The sequence below is a fragment of the Littorina saxatilis genome, unplaced genomic scaffold (assembly GCF_037325665.1).
Source record: "Littorina saxatilis isolate snail1 unplaced genomic scaffold, US_GU_Lsax_2.0 scaffold_443, whole genome shotgun sequence".
NCBI lineage: Eukaryota > Metazoa > Mollusca > Gastropoda > Littorinimorpha > Littorinidae > Littorina > Littorina saxatilis.
In genome coordinates, this window is record NW_027128551.1 from 35,242 (window position 1) to 52,626 (window position 17,385).

At 41.6% G+C, this 17,385-nt stretch overlaps 1 protein-coding gene and 1 long non-coding RNA gene across 2 annotated transcripts; one reads left to right on the top strand and one right to left on the bottom strand.

Moving 5' to 3' along the window:
• Positions 1–1,179: 1,179 nt before the first annotated feature.
• LOC138956907 (uncharacterized) lies at positions 1,180–16,368 on the top strand. Its single transcript, XM_070328121.1, has 5 exons — positions 1,180–1,841; positions 4,880–5,043; positions 5,297–5,785; positions 15,149–15,519; positions 15,982–16,368. Exons 1-5 carry the CDS (start codon positions 1,191–1,193, stop codon positions 16,359–16,361), a joined length of 2,055 nt encoding a protein of 684 aa, XP_070184222.1. The 5' UTR covers positions 1,180–1,190; the 3' UTR covers positions 16,362–16,368.
• On the bottom strand, positions 10,052–14,385 carry LOC138956906 (uncharacterized). The gene is made up of 6 exons (XR_011452862.1): positions 13,419–14,385; positions 13,069–13,110; positions 12,464–12,542; positions 11,726–11,822; positions 11,059–11,105; positions 10,052–10,162 (listed from the first exon to the last, which is right to left on the bottom strand). It is a non-coding gene; the product is annotated as an uncharacterized lncRNA (long non-coding RNA).
• Positions 16,369–17,385: the final 1,017 nt, after the last annotated feature.

Sequence of the window (17,385 nt, forward strand, 5' to 3'; positions counted from 1 at the left end):
CACACACACACACACACACAAACACACACACACACACACACACACAAACACACACACACACACAGTAAAGTTCCTCCTCAATATTATTATGGCAAGAGAAAAGACGGAATTATACACTGCAGACTAAGATTAGAAATGAGCGATTTAAATGATGATATGGTGAAACGCCACTTAAGTGATAACCCGACTTGTCAGTGCGGATATCGAAATGAAAATGTTGAACATTATTTATTATTTTGTAGTAATTACGATGATGTCCGAAGACTAATTATATGTACCGAATGATCATCAAAATGTACAATGTTTATTGTTTGGTCTGCCAAACCTACGTTTTACCAAAAACATTGAAATATTCGAAAAGGTACATAGCTTTTTAAGGTTAAGTGATAGATTTTGATTACCCTGTGGTCACCATGTCAATGATCCAGTATTTGATTATTGGCAGGTCATGCTGTTTTACGATTTTACTGAAGGTCAAGTTTTGAGTGAATCTTTTTATTAAAGGTTTTTCTGTGTATTCACATGACTAACCTCAGCTTAATTAGTTTGTACGACAATGTAAATGAAATTTTTGCTGCTGCAGAAGCATTGATCTAGCAAGTCTGTGAAAGTCTCTCATCGTCTCTCTGACCCCCCCCCCCCCCCCACCCTCCTCCCCCGGAATCTCCCCGATATTGCAGTCCTTCCCGTCCTCTGTCACATCCTCTAATTCTTTTGCTGCATTTTGTTCCTCTTTTTGTGTGTGTGTGTGTGTGTGTGTGTGTGTGTGTGTGTGTGTGTGTGTGTGTGTGTACAAATTGTATCTTGTCTGTCTTGCGTTCTCATAAGGGTAGAAGTGATTCTACATGTATGACCTTGACATAACGTGAAATAACAATTCCTATCTAGATGTACATATTTATAACCACACTTAATATAAGCTTAGCTTGTTGTGTGGCCACAAATGTTTATATCGTATATATACATGCCACCCTGTAATTCATTAATAAAATATCGTTTAAACCAAACACACACACACACACACACACACTCACACACACACACACACACACGCACATATACACACACACGCACGCACACACACACACACACACACACACACACACACACACACGCACATAAAAACACACACGCACATAAAAACACGCACAATAACCACGGTTCTTATTTGTCAGCAGCCAACAGTCAACATGGCAGCGCAACCCGACCTGGCAATGTGCAAACAGCGCGTTGAGCAGTGGTATCCGGAGCTCTCCACACAGTCCTACTTTGTGCCTGCAGTGTACATGAACAGAACACAACACGATCAAGAGAAGGTAGCAGGGCGCACTGTGTACGTCCTACAGCCTCTCAGCCAGGAGAGCGACGCTCGAGATGACGCTGCAAATAATCTGGTGCTGAGCTGCTTACACCAGGTGTCCCGCGGGCAAGCCATGTTTGTCATTTCACAGCTCCAGTTTGATGAGTATCTTAAACATCTGTCTGGTACCATAAAACCTATACCACCCAAACCGAAAGACTCCATTTTAAAACAACAACGAAAACACGAGGGGGATTTTGACATTTTGATTGTTCACAGAAAGTACGGACTCTTGGCGTGTGAACTCAAAGCGTTTGGAGATAACGTTTCCACGGCTAACATGTCAGTGGTGGATCAGCAGAAAACCATTGCAAAGAAAGTGCAACAAGCCGTTACGCAGATGCAGAAGGCACGCTACGTGCTCCAACACCTTGTGTCACACGATCAGAACAAGCCCAGGATCAGGACAACGCTGATGGTGCCCAACATCACCAGGGCCCAACTGCGTACAGCTCTAGGCGCCAAACTCAAGCTGCAGCAGGTTGGTCAATATCAATACCGCTTGTCCCGTGTGCGTGCGTGCGTGTATGGTGTCATAACCACAAAGATTTTCAAACTAACATTATCTGAATATAGAGCAGCTTGCAGATAGAACCAGGTATCTGCATTTTGGAATGTTCTATTCATTGCTGTGCTGAATGTCTTTATATGTGTGGCATTTCTCCAAACAGAGTTAAGTCACCTTACTGACTTTTTCCCAAAGAAGGAAAGATTTGTTCATTCCCTGGGACATTCTTCAAACAACATTGAATTACAGTCCGCGAGGACAGCCACCAGCAGCCTTTTATGTACTCCCTGCGTGCATGTTTTCAAGCCCTTCGACGTTTGTGATATAGACTTCGGAGATGACTCCGCATATGAGCAACAAAGCAGTAATTCAGGGTGCCGTCAATTAAAATACAGCGTCCTTGCTGTTTAGTCCATCTTGTAAAGATCAGCGAGCCACCAAGGTTTAACCAGTCAATTAAAATACAGCGTCCTTGCTGTTTAGTCCATCTTGTAAAGATCAGCGAGCCACTCAGGCTTAACCAGTAATTCAGGGTGCCGTCAATTAAAATACAGCGTCCTTGCTGTTCAGTCCATCTTGTAAAGATCAGCGAGACACCAAGGCTTAACCAGTCAATTAAAATACAGCGTCCTTGCTGTTCAGTCCATCTTGTAAAGATCAGCGAGACACCAAGGCTTAACCAGGAGTGTTCCACTCGACATAATTATGCTTAAAACCCTTGTCGTCATTTTCACGACTCTTCACTCATGGCGGGCTTGGTAAGAAGATAGAACCGAAGATACCTTAACAAGCGTGGACCAAAACAAGAAAAGATAGCTCTATTTCTCTGTTACAGAAATCGCCAAAATATGGGGTCAGGGAATCTAGTATTAGTGGGGTGGGGAAAATGCAGACACGTTATGTGAGGCTAGATGTATAAACCTTTCATCTTAAATGCAAGTGGGAAAGTAGAACTCGAAGCACATTTTCTCATCCCAAAGGGATACAATTGTCGTGGAAACTGCGAATAGACTTTTGTTAGTTAACATTTGTTTCTCTTTTTTAAATTGTGCACTATTTCAATTGTAACAGTCTAGGTAAATTGGAAGTCCTAGGAGTTCATACAGATACAACGAATCAGAATATATGGTGGGGAACTTTAGTTTTGCGATCAACCAAACAGGCAACCCAACTAATTTCCGAGTACTTACGGGAATATCCGAAAGTTGCCGATCTGTACGGTGAATGTGTCAGCAAAAGAACACTAACACTTTTAGCCGTAAAATGGTCCTCTGCACTTACTTAAGCAAATGATACAAAGTGCTTTTGTTCTGGTTTTTGTGAACACACATGTCAATTGGAGAGAAGTCGCACTGCATCAGCGACTCACTTGTCGTTTTATGAAGTTTTTCAAATGCTGGTTCTGCTGTTGTTTTTTTGTACAGTTCCTTGCTAAAAAAACTTTCCATGGTCTTGGAAATATCATCAAACAGTTCGCGGAAGTCGCCACGTTGTTGCAAAAGTAGTTCCGCATATTTAACCAAAGAAATAGCTTGACCCCTTACCGTCATGTGCATGATATACACACGTGTGAAGATATAATCTAGTTATAACATGTATGGTCTCTCTCACATGTGTAGGATAGAAGGTTTTCGTGACTTCTCCTTACTGGTGAATGGTTCTGTCAGGGTAAGCTATAGGCTTTCAGTGACCACAATTTGTTATCAGTCTGCCAAGACGAAAAGAACAACCAAGCTTATTCCAAACAAGAAGGGCAAAGCCCATACGACTCACATGCTTGACCTTGACCTTTACATGACCTTCAGGGTCAAGGTCAAATAACTAAACCTAGCAATGACATCATACACTAAGAACTGCTTTACACATTTTTCCTACCAAAATACATGTGACCTTGACCCAAGGTCAAGGTCATCCAAGGTCATGCAACACAAAGCTGTTAATTCAAGACATAGGAAGTACAATGGTGCTTATTGGCTCTTTCTACCATGAGATATGGTCACTTTTAGTGGTTCACTACCTTATTTTGGTCACATTTCATAAGGGTCAAAGTGACCTTGACCTTGATCATATGTGACCAAATGTGTCTCATGATGAAAGCATAACATGTGCCCCACATAATTTTTAAGTTTGAAACAGTTATCTTCCATAGTTCAGGGTCAAGGTCACTTCAAAATATGTATACAATCCAACTTTGAAGAGCTCCTGTGACCTTGACCTTGAAGCAAGGTAAACCAAACTGGTATTAAAAGATGGGGCTTACTTTGCCCTATATTTATCATATATAGGTGAGGTATTCAATCTCAAGAATTTCAGAGAAAATGGGAAAAATGTGAAAAATAGCTGTTTTTTAGACAACATTTATGGCCCCTGCGACCTTGACCTTGAAGCAAGGTCAAGATGCTATGTATGTTTTTTGGGGCCTTGTCATCATACACCATCTTGCTAAATTTGGTACTGATAGACTGAATAGTGTCCAAGAAATATCCAACGTTAAAGTTTTCCGGACGGACGGACGGACGGACGTCCGGACGGACGGACGGACAACTCGGGTGAGTACATAGACTCACTTTTGCTTCGCATGTGAGTCAAAAAGGGCGAAGACCTATTCGCCAACATTGTTGGTATTTGATGAACGCCCATATATTTCAGGTGGTTTTCAGTTGTTTTGATAAGAACAATATGAGCTTACTCTTAGTTACAGTGGTTCCAGTCATTGCTTTAAAAGCCTTCCTTCAAGGGTATAATGTGTTTGGCACATACAAACATTTTGTGTGAACAAATTGTACCATTTTGAAATGTCTCCAAGACACCTTTTAAAAGCAGTGCAGATCAATACTGGTAATATGGGATGGGGGTATAGGGGAACTGTACTTTGCCAAATATTGTGAACAAGTGATACGAGGAGACTTTAGATGTGTTTCTCTCAGTGGAGGCTACAAAATCAACTGCAGCAAAAACGCGCTGTATAAAACATGGCGCTATATAAGTGTGTTTGTTTTCTCCTCTGTCAGGATCTACGTGACTGTCTGCTGGTCAGTCCAACCACAGACCCCACCACCCTGTGTCTTACACAAGATGATGTGAGCAACCCTGCCCAGTGGTGGCAAGAGTATGCTGAAAGAGACGGGCCAGACCCTTCCATGACGGATGATACTTATGTGGACCTCGTGTCACGGTACGTTTGTCTATGTATGTGTGGAGGGGAGGATCTGGGTGGGTGGGTGCAACTCGACTGTGTCATGTTGTATAAGATGCGTGAGGATGTTTAAAGAATTGTAATGCTTTTGGGTAAAAACAAAAGAGAGATACTTCAAGGGCTTTTTGTCCGAAAATCTTTATAATCTCTGTTGCTACCTATACAGTCTAATCGCAGGGTTTACTCTTAATCTTGCACTTGTCTGACATGTTCCGTCTGTAAACCGTTCCAGGTTTGGAGGGCCCGCGACCACAGTCACTGTACCGTGTTCAGCAGTGCCCGGCCTGGCAAAAGCCCACTGCTGTGATCTCCGTCTGCCAGGGGAAGGGGTCGCAGAGACAGCGAACAGATTCGCCCCAGCTGACATTGTACTGCATCCTACTCAGCTGGACGTGTTGCAGAACGAGTTGTCTCCTTTGGTGTTCGTCTGTGGTCCTCCTGGTACAGGAAAATCTCTTGTTTTGATTCTGAAAGCAATAGACTGGATTCAGAACAAAAAAGAACCAGTGCATGTTGTGAGCACAAGGGAGGGCAACATGGCGGCGTCACACATGATCGCTCATCAGCTGAGGGAGATGGTGGAACAAGCAGATAAACACTTGATTCGCCTGCACATGTATGATCTGCCGATGGAGCTCAACAAGGCTTTGCGAGAACTCAGTCAGTCAGTACCAGGTGAAGTCTTTGTCATCGTGGACGAAGCTTGTGATGATTATACCGAGTGAGTAACATCACATGTTTTCATGAATGCATGTTAAGTACAATGTCTACACTGGTACGTACAAATATCATCATGCCTCATCCAAATGCTATGCATTAAGAAGTTATTAATTTGTCTGAAATGAAAATTTGTCAACAATTCGAACAAACGTTGTATCTAATGCATTTTACATAAACTAAGCAAACACATTATTGCACCCATTTTCGTACCCAAACTAAAACATTCATTGCCGTGTCATTTCATTCAAACTTTATGTGCCATTAAAGGCCCTTTGCTGGGGCTATCTGGCACACTTTTCGGATCAAAGATTTGTGTTGTAGGTATCACGTGACCGCCGCCGAAGTCACGGTACCCCAAAAATCGACCTGACAAAAACGTAATGTACAAATTATAAAAACGACAAACATTCAGAATAAGCTTAACTTGGCAACGTTTACATACGAGGAGAAAGCCAAAGTATGTATCTATCCAGAACAGGTTGTTTTGCTTTGTTATCTTGCGTATCTCTTGTTGCAGATGTTGAGCGCATGAGCAGTAGAAAACGAGGTTTTTGCGTCCATTTTGAGGGGTACCATGACAAAAAGCGCTTTATTTCAGCAATGCCTGAATGGATTGCTTCAAAACTTTCAGGATCTTAAGTCTATACATACGAGACGTGCGTCCGGTAAAATGTCGCATCGTTACAAATATTTTTTTGAGATGATAAGCACTCTTCCGGAAAATGGTTTAAAACGTGTCACAATTTTAAAGGTTTAAATCAACAAAATCATGACTTTGCATGCGTACAGACAAATAAATGGTACACATACTGCCAAAGTGTCATGTAAATACAATCACTAAGTTACGTTTCCTAGTCCTGTAAACAGGATCAGATGTTTTTTGGAGGACTGCAGTGCGACAGCCATGTCCAGTCATCCGTGACCGCAGCATGTTTTGAGAGGCATTCAGCGATAACCGCTGTCAATAGCAAACAGCCTGAACGTTCTATTTTTTTCTCATGTGTTTACATGGCTAGCAAATGTCCGTCGGTGGCCATACTCGAATGAAACTTTAGCAGTTCTTGTAACAACTATTTGTCTGTACATATGCATGCAAAGTCATGAATGTTTGGAATGTAAATTCACAAACCTGTGACGGGTTTAAAAAGTTTGTTCCCTAAGAGTGCATAACATCTGAGCACAAGAATGTAGTGATCCAAAAGTTTACCCAGAGTAAGTCTCGTATATAGACTTCCGTTCCTGAAATTTTCGAAGCAATCAATTTAGGCGTTGCTGAAATAAAGCGCTTTTTGTCATGGTACCCCTCAAAATGGACGCAAAATCTTGTTGTTTTCTACTGCTCATGCGTTCCACACTTGCATATGCGCATCAGTAGAAATGACATAACGCAAGAGATACGCAAGATAGCAAAACTGTTGTTCTGGATAGATCACTGATTTGGCTTTCTTCTCGTATGTAAAAGTTGCCAAGCTGCGCCTATTCTGAATTTGTGTCGATTTTTTAATTGGTACCTGACGTTATTGTCAGATCTATTTGGAGGGTACCCTTACTTCGGCGGCGGTCACGTGACACTTAAAACAGACATGTTTGATCCGAAAAGAGTGCCAGGTAGGCAAGTGAAGGGCCTTTAATGGCATATACAGTTTGAATAAAATGACACGGAAATGAATGTTTTCTCAGTTTACATTGCAAAATGTCCATGAACGGAGTTTTTATAACTTTTGTAAAGCTCTTTTTTACACCCCCGGTATTCACGACTTTCCGACCTTGACATTGTAGTGGGGGTCAAGTGGGCGTCGGCATCATTGTCCAATCAGAAATAGGGATGCGCTTCCGCTTCCTGTCCCGCCCAGTCTGCGCAAAAGAAATGGCGCAAAACTGTTTGCGCGGAAAAAAGTGATGAAAAAAAAAGAACACAACCTGGTTTGATAACCAAATGATTGCGACCTTGCATTCTAGCATCATTTAATGTGGAACAACGACACATCTGATAAACAAATAGCCAGTTTGTTACCAACATGAGAAACTAGGGTTTAGAATCGAAGCGGTAAACCCGGACGCTGTTTGTACACGTAAATCCGGAGAAGCTATCGAAGTAGGTGACATGTCGTTTCACTCCGAGTGTGCCAGCACCGGCCCTCTACCCGCCAAACCCCCACTAGGCAGGGAAAGTGGTTCGACCTTGCATGACTGCAGGGCAAGTTCGATTTTGCTAGCTAAAATTGCTGCTAGTGCTGCCTTGTCTAGATCTGAAACTTTTTCAATTGGATTTTTTTCTCTATAATACTGGAATAAGTGGGTGCTTTTCTAGATCTAAGCATCGACCGATAGATAAAGATGTTCCTTGCATTGCATTCTCCTAAATCTGTTATTCTAACCAGTTTGTTTAAGAATATAATTGTTCGTTTTTTGTTTGTTTTTAGTTGATAAGCTTACAAGATTTTTTCTTTTTTAAGTAAGTGGTTTCACACGTATAACATGAGACCCACATGCACTAGACAATGGAAGTTGAGGTCCTCGTTTAATACAACAAATGCCAGTATTATATTTCAGACTCCTTTTGGAGGAATGTGTGGGGTTTGGGTGTTGAACTTGAAGTGGTAGATTGTTTGCACAGGTATGAATGTTCGTACGTTCGAACGTGCACACATGTATGCAGGCATTTGTTTGTCAAGCAGGAACATGCAACATTTTGTTGACCGTATGTGAGTGCGTGTGTAATAAAACCAACGACAAACAATACAAAAAGCTCCAGCTCTGCTTCTTCACCAGTCACAGACGCATTGCGTTGTTCAGCTTTCCAGAAATATATTAACTCAGTCAGAACCCGCTTCATGAATATTTTATTTCAGGAAAAAGTCAATCGAATCTACACAAAAAAAGGTTATTGCGTTGTTCTGTCTTTGAGACTGTATCACATGATATTGAGCTACTAGAAGAAACATGTCTGTGGCATAGTTTGACCCAACAGATAGAGAAGTCAACAGAGGTATTCTGCCGTCAGCAGCTTTATTGCTGTTTTGAATTTGATCTTGCATAATTTTATTACATAATTTTGCAACACACAAAGAAATCGTAATTGAATATTTTACGCAAAATTGAATAATTCGCAAACATGTTTGTATGAACAAATATTATTTTAAGAAAATATGAGTGTGAGGATGGACGTATTTTGAGTGAAGTAGCAGAAATTCTTTTTAAGTTCTTTAGCTACATGCACACGTTCTGTTAATTACGTTCTTAGCAGGGAGATCCAGATTAATAATACTGCTGTGACAGGTTGTGGTTTCCATACACACTTTGAATACAGGGGGAAAAAAACCCCACAGTTAAAAAAAAAAAATGTGCACATAGGATTAAAATATTAAAGTGTACAGAATAAAAGCAACATATGTACAAAAACAAATCTCGTGGTTCTCTTGTCAAACCCACTGTAGTAAGCACAGAATAGGAGAGAAGATTTTGGAGAAGGTGGCTTAACCTACTGAAGTAAATGATCAAGAGGATTCTAAGCATCCAGTGCTAAAGCTCTCAAATCACAAGACAAACACACTTGTTGTGGCTATCCGAACTGTTGATTTAAAAAAACCATACCTACAAATTGTAAACATCTATTACAAAATTATATATATTGTATGGATCTGTCTTTGTAAAATATACTGTACAGAAAGATTTAAATAATCTGCACAAATCTCGTGGTTCTCTTGTCAAGTAGTAGGCACAGAAAAAAAAACCTGTGTTTTGTCTTGTAAATTATACTTTACTAAATGTGTACAGTATTCTAAGAAAAGAAAAATTCTTCCTTTTTATCATATCAATTGCCTCCCTTGAATTTTATTTGTAAAATAATTCTGAGAAAAAAAGCGTTCTACTTAAAAGCAGTGCAATCAAGAAAATGGGTACAACCTGTGTGTATACCTTTATTCCTTATTCTTTTTATTTAATTGAGGATGTCACTACGCAGTTTTACTGATTTAAAAAAAAAATTGCTTCAAATTATCTCCCTTGAACAAACACTTCTTTTTACAATTAAATTTTGTTTACACGAAGAGGTAGTTTTAAGGGTATATACAAGAAAACAATATTGCAACCTTAGATGTATTTACATTTGGACTAATTCCATTAAAAAAAATTCAAACAATAAATGATAAATCAAAATAAAACAGATTTTGGGGCTGTGCACAAGCTAATAGGATTAAACACGAAAGTCGTACCGAGAATCGTCAAATACTTTTGCTTACAGTTATACATAAACATAAGAAAATATGATCTGCATCTCTTGTTATGAAGATGATGGCACTGGTCCACCGAAGTGCATGCCATATATGCTTTACTGTGCGCTCTCCCTCTCAATGGTCTTTCCCTGGCTGACTCGATTCTGAAGAGATAAAAAAAACATTCAGTGCAAGCTGTAACAAATAACAACAAAACTAGTATTAGTTAAAGTAGCTGCTGGTTTCTGAGTATTTGATTGAAGGCCCAATCCGACTTGCAAGAAGTTTGCCCGACTGTCGCAGATTTGGTCAGGTAATTGCATGGAGTAAAACCATTGGTAACATACAAATTGCAATATTCTAAGGCTGCGAGAATACATCGCTGCCGCTTTGTAAAAACTTTCCTTTTTTGTGTGCATGTTTTAATGCCAAAAAAGGAATAGGGTGAGGGCTCTCTCTGCAAACTTGTGTGAAGCTTCAGGGTTCTATCAATGGTTTGAAAGAAAAAACATACTTTTTCATTTTTGACGTTCTTGTTCCCTTCCCTGTGAAATTTACTGTCCATAGGTTACTGGATTTTGTTAATGTCCGTGAAAACCTCAACTATTCATTGCTGAGTGCCCAGTGATAGCTATCCCCCTCAACGACCTAGCACTGCTGAATCCTGATATGATTCTTCCCATTGTTTGATTCTGTAATGAAATTGTGTAGTTGGTAGTTATGTGAGCTTCTTCTTGGGGGTGGGGGGTTTATTAAACCATCAGATCACAAAGTAAGACTTCATTGTAATGTGCCCACCATTTTCCATGTGAAAACATGTTGCTAACTAACATGAACCCAACCTTAAAACATGATGTAGATGAGTAGCCCATCTAGAAAAAAGAACCTGTTCTAATTCGGAATTAGAACAGGTTCGTTTTTCTAGATGGGCTACTCACCTACATCACGTTTCATGGTTGGGTTCATGTTAGTTAGCAACATGTTTTCAAATTCTCATCAGGCAATCACGGCTGACACTAAACACAGAACAGGTGGGAAAGACATAATTCAATTTACTCACCTTCCTTGCATTGTGAGACTGGCCATATGAATCTGCTGAAGTAGTTCCTGCACATATTTAATCAAATATTCATCTTAATAACGTGTTAATATCGCTTGTTCTAGCAAATCAGACTTGACAGTTTTCTGAAGGCTTGCACAATTTAAGAGCTTGCCTGTCCCCAATCATTACAATAAGAAACAACATCTAGTATGCAAGTATTTTCAGGGTATGAAGGTTTTAATATAATGTCGGTTCTTCAGGGGGCATGGAGAAACACCTTACACAAAGTAGAACATACACAACAAATTTCAAACAATTGAAGTCACACCATAGTTTTACTCACAAACAAACAACAGCAATACAATAAACAGTCTGCAAACGCCTACATGTTGTCTACACTAGGTATAAAGAAACAAAGAAGCACACGAAGACGGGCTTTGTCAAGTAGACCATTATAGCGAATGAGCAACAGCTGATGATCCAGACCACCAAATTGACATGATTTCCCCTTATTCAGTTTGTGATTGTAGTCATATTGACGATGCATGACTTCAATTTTTCTAAGTAAGTCTCTTGGTGCGTTTACGGATACATTCATTGTCACAATTACGACATGCTAATGTCTAACCTGGGTAAACTTCAATTCATGACTTTTTTTTAACTGGCATAGACATTATGAGCATACCAGAATTATTTTCCTGTTAGACTGTCTTCTTCTTTTTCTTCTTCTGCGTTCGATATTCATGGCTGTCATATCGTCAGGTCAGTGGCTGCCATGAAGTCTGCATAAACCAATTAAATAAATAATTAAGGAAAAAAAACACCCTTACATCATAATAAATCAGAACCATCAAAACCACCCCCCACCCATCCAATAAAACCTGCATACAAAAACACTTCAAAATAAAAAAATGAAAACATTGTTAATTCCACTTCAAAAATATAAAAGTTGTTATGCTTTATTTTCATTATCTCTTCACACACACAAAAATTGCTGTGCAAATCTTTTTAAAAACATCAATGCCCGAGACACCAGTAACCTGTTTATGTTGTTGACCTTGTAGCTTTTCAGTTTAAGAGGCTGTTCAAAAAACCGTTTCCCTGGAATCTGCACTATGATAACCATGAATAATACCATAGGGAAAATATTACATCACCAAGACCTAAAAAATAACACCAACCGACACTCCTCACCCTTATTTCACCCACTATGCCAACCCAAAGACTGGAAAATAATAATCAAATACAGAATGAACAAAAATGCTTGATTTCATTTCTTCAATGATAAGTTGAAAATCTTCATTCTTCATAATAATGTTATTGGCATAATGTGTAATTGCCACAATTTACAGAGTTTTATGAAAAAATGATGCGATAAAAATCAAAGGGAAAACATTTGTTCATATACTGATACCTTATTTACCTTGTGGCTTGTGTGCCCCAGGTTTAGGAGCTGCTCAAACGTCCATTGCTCCTCAGTCTGCAAGAAATTAAGCGATGGCCTGAAGGAGAATGGAAAAAAATCCTTTGTCAGCACCTGTGTGTGGGTGGGTGTTTTAGATAAATAGGCAGGGTGGGGGGTGTGTGGGTGTGTGCAATAGGTACCACGCCTAATGCAGTCTGCAAAACAAGTGCAACACTTCTACAGAGCTTTTATGATACAAAGCTTCAAATAAGAAACACATTACAATCAAATGAAAGCTGAGCCTGTCATTGCAAAATAAGAAGGAATATACAACAATCCAGTGGCATGTAAAATATTGTTCCTTCAGAAAGATGGCTCTGACAGCAGAAACAATTTAACTTGAAGTTTGAGTCAAAAATTATTTCTCTACATTAGCGAACGTAGGCTACTTGCAGTTATACCCCTCACACATGAAATATTCACAGATTGAATAACAGTTTGTTCCCAATGTTGCTTCCGTGTATCGGTTAGATCCATCTCGGTTAGATCCATCTGCAGAGTACGGATTGTCATCCGTTTAAAAAGGAAAAACAATCAGAACTTGTCATCAGTGATCAACCTACCTTGCAAGAGTGGGGTGAAACACTCACTTCCTGCCAACATGTCTGCAAAAAAAGGAAACAATGCCAATGAAAGCTTAAAATGATTCTTTTGTTCAATATGTGTACACGTGCTTCATTTCTGGGGTGAAAGTGTAAAATATATCGATGGATTGATAGAACAATATAGCCTCAAGTTCACCGCACCAAAAAATACTTATCAATCAACATTGTCATCACTCGATCAGCTATTCCATCTCTTTCATGTGTGTGTGTGTGTGATGGTGTGAGCGTGTGTGTGTTTGTGTACGTGTGTGTGTGTGTGTGTGTGTGTGTGTGTGTTTGTGAACAAGCTTTGAAAAACGTATGTTTACCTTGCTCTAGATCTACTGATTTTCGTAGGCGGAGACTTCTCTGCCGTGAGGGCGGCTTCGTTTCCCTGGCAGAATTCAACATCTTGTACAGATCTGCCGGTGATTTTCTTTTCCTCCGCTTCGTGAGTCACTTGATCCACAGATTTAACGAACATTGAATGTTCTTTTAGTTCTTGTGACGGAAGTACAATCAAGGAATTAAGTGGGCATTCCTGAGTCCTCTGCTGGCTTCATGTCCACAAAGTAAATCGCACAAACTTGCAGGGTTTGGGGGGTAGTTTATTACTTTGAAGAAGAACAGCTAGTCGTCGCTGCCCGTTCAGCATTCTTCGCGCGACTTTTGCAGAGGAAGGCATATGCATTTTTTTTCTCCTGCTAAATGTTGCCAGGGTGCACAAACTGAGAAAGCATTCCCGATTTTCCACAATGTTCTACTTCTTTAGAGTCTTTTGCACAACATGATTTATAACTGCCAGTGTTAGTGTACGTCTAATTCATGATGCCTACCTGACAGCTGGGTCAAAAGTTACGTTCGAGAAAATACTCGAACTAAGTTCCAAACAACTCGAAGAGCAGACATGTAACATGTGGGATTTTGGCAAGCGGAAACGACGTAGATCTAATGTCATTCAAGGGTATCGTAATGTGGGAATGTCAAGGCCAGTTTTTGACTGGTTTTGAACTGAAGTTGGGCTCCGAATGGAAATAAACACTTCCTCCAGCTGCGCGACCCATTGATAACAACAGTTGGAACTGGTAGGAAGATGAACAGGTCTTGTGAACTGGCTACACACTGTTACGGTTCAAGTATAAGTTCAAAGTAAACACTCAACTGAGGTGGCAGGTAATGGCGGACTTGACTTCCTTCATAACCAAATATCACTCTTCTGACAAAAAAACGCAAATGCTATGTTAAACCGGAAAATACGTAAACCGGAAAAGGAAGCGCATCAAAACCAAAATGGCAGCCCCCATGAAATCCGAAAGGTCACGGAAAAAAGTCGTGAATAGGGGTGTGTATAGGTTTCACTCGATGTGTTTGTTTGTTTGTTTGTTTGTTTGTTTGTTTGTTTGTTTGTTTGTTTGTTTGTGTTCGCATATAGATCTCAAGAATGAACGGACCGATCGTCACCAAACTTGGTGAACAGGTTCTATACATTCCTGAGACGGTCCTTACAAAAATTGGGACCAGTCAAACACACGGTTAGGGAGTTATTGGTGGATTAAGATTAAGAGTGACATATTAATGGTCAAAGGGAAATAACCTTCTCAGTTGGTGGCAGTGAGAATGGTTATTTCCCTTTGACCAACGGGGGTGTTTTTCCTACCTCGACGTACCCTTTCGCAATGGACCCTGTGTTTACGCGAATAAACATTCTGACTTCTGACTTCTGACTTCAGACTTCTGACTTCTGACTTCAGACTTCAGACTTCAGACTTCTGACTTCTGACTTCTGACTTCTGACTTCTGACTTCTGACTTCTGACTTCAGACTTCAGACTTCTGACTTCTGACTTCTGACTTCTGACTTCTGACTTCTGACTTCTGACTTCTGACTTCTGACTTCTGACTGTCTCTCTGTCTCTCTGTCTCTCTGTCTCTGTCTCTGTCTCTCTCTCTCTCTCTCTCTCTCTCTCTCTCTCTCTCTCTCTCTCCGCATGTAATAAAGTTTTGAGTTCTCTGACGGGGGTGTTTTTCCTACCTCGGAGGAATTTCTTGTTTGGTTTCAGTAACAGCGAAACTCGCTTTGCCGAGTTTCGCACCAAGCTCAGAGAGAGTGTGGGGCCAGGGTTACACCTCTGGGCTGCCTCCAATTACCACAATTTGAGACCACCATTGCTGACCGAGGCTGTGCTGAGAACTGGCCTGAGGACACCACCGTCAGTCACGCGTCACGTGGCGCAGCACCGCGCTCTAGGAGAGAGACAGAATGTCCAGGGTTATGAGGTATCCTCAACTCCCCTGCCTGCTGATGGTCCACCTGTGCGAGAAGTGACTCATCGTGGCGATGGACATGATCCACAACAGGAAACGTATGAGTGTGAAGCATGCGGGAAGGAGGTCGCCAGAATCCTTGTTACCTTGGACGTTGGAAACACTGGTGAGTTTTCAGTGTGTGTGTGTGTGTGTGTGTGTGTGTGTGTGTGTGTGTGTGTGTGTGTGTGTGTGTGTGTAGAGTGATTCCCATGAAACTACTTGACAGATCTTCATGAAACTTTAAATATAAAATCTTCCAGACAATATCCCCAGACTTGTTTTGATGGCTTCATATCCGGCGTTTTACAATGACTGTATTGTATTCTTTAGAAATTGCTAAATCCAAAAATAATAGACATGTTATGTTCATTCTAAAAATGTGCTCAGATTTAAAGAGTTTTGGTTTATGCAAATAAAGTACCATGTTCGCATGTGTGTGTGTAGCAATTCCATGAAACTACCGAACACATTTTGCCAGGTATTACCTTCAGAGGGTTGTTCCCATTATTTCGATAACAGTTTGTAGAAGACGTCATATCATGATGCTATTATAACGAATGTATGTGTTGTATGGTTTTGATGACAGGTCGATTTCAAGGAAGAAAGCCACAACCGCTGCGCTACAGGGATGTCCTCGTACTTTCCTGGGACCCTTTCTTCCGTGATGATGAGCATGACGCTTCAGGTAACGTGACCAACCCAGCCAGCGGCTTCGTACGAGGTTTGAGAGATGGAGGCATACCGGTCACAGTTCTAGAAACAGGCGACGCTCTTGGTGTCAAAGATGTAGCTACCATGGCAGGACCTGACCACGTCATTGCAGCTGGCAGCCGGTTTGTCCAGGGCTTGGAGAGGAAGATTGTTGTCTATGTTCAGACCTCCAAGCCAGTGTATGACGACGAGGACTGGGGTCGTCTATGCGCGATGTCACGGTGCACGTCCCAGCTCATTTGGGTCAAACCGTGACGTGCAACTAGCAGCCGGTTTGTCCAGGGCTTGGAGAGGAAGATTGTTGTCTATGTTCAGACCTCCAAGCCAGTGTATGACGACGAGGACTGGGGTCGTCTATGCGCGATGTCACGGTGCACGTCCCAGCTCATTTGGGTCAAACCGTGACGTGCAACTAGCAGCCGGTTTGTCCAGGGCTTGGAGAGGAAGATTGTTGTCTATGTTCAGACCTCCAAGCCAGTGTATGACGACGAGGACTGGGGTCGTCTATGCGCGATGTCACGGTGCACGTCCCAGCTCATTTGGGTCAAACCGTGACGTGCAACTGGCAGCCGGTTTGTCCAGGGCTTGGAGAGGAAGATTGTTGTCTATGTTCAGACCTCCAAGCCAGTGTATGACGACGAGGACTGGGGTCGTCTATGCGCGATGTCACGGTGCACGTCCCAGCTCATTTGGGTCAAACCGTGACGTGCAACTGGCAGCCGGTTTGTCCAGGGCTTGGAGAGGAAGATTGTTGTCTATGTTCAGACCTCCAAGCCAGTGTATGACGACGAGGACTGGGGTCGTCTATGCGCGATGTCACGGTGCACGTCCCAGCTCATTTGGGTCAAACCGTGACGTGCAACTGGCAGCCGGTTTGTCCAGGGCTTGGAGAGGAAGATTGTTGTCTATGTTCAGACCTCCAAGCCAGTGTATGACGACGAGGACTGGGGTCGTCTATGCGCGATGTCACGGTGCACGTCCCAGCTCATTTGGGTCAAACCGTGACGTGCAACTGGCAGCCGGTTTGTCCAGGGCTTGGAGAGGAAGATTGTTGTCTATGTTCAGACCTCCAAGCCAGTGTATGACGACGAGGACTGGGGTCGTCTATGCGCGATGTCACGGTGCACGTCCCAGCTCATTTGGGTCAAACCGTGACGTGCAACTGGCAGCCGGTTTGTCCAGGGCTTGGAGAGGAAGATTGTTGTCTATGTTCAGACCTCCAAGCCAGTGTATGACGACGAGGACTGGGGTCGTCTATGCGCGATGTCACGGTGCACGT

Coding starts and splice junctions, on each gene's coding strand:
- LOC138956907 (XM_070328121.1), top strand. CDS start 1,191: ATGGCAGCGCAACCCGACCTGGCAATGTGCAAACAGCGCGTTGAGCAG. Junction 1,842..4,879: donor CCAAACTCAAGCTGCAGCAG/GTTGGTCAATAT, acceptor CTCCTCTGTCAG/GATCTACGTGACTGTCTGCT. Junction 5,786..15,148: donor GCTTGTGATGATTATACCGA/GTGAGTAACATC, acceptor GTTTGGTTTCAG/TAACAGCGAAACTCGCTTTG.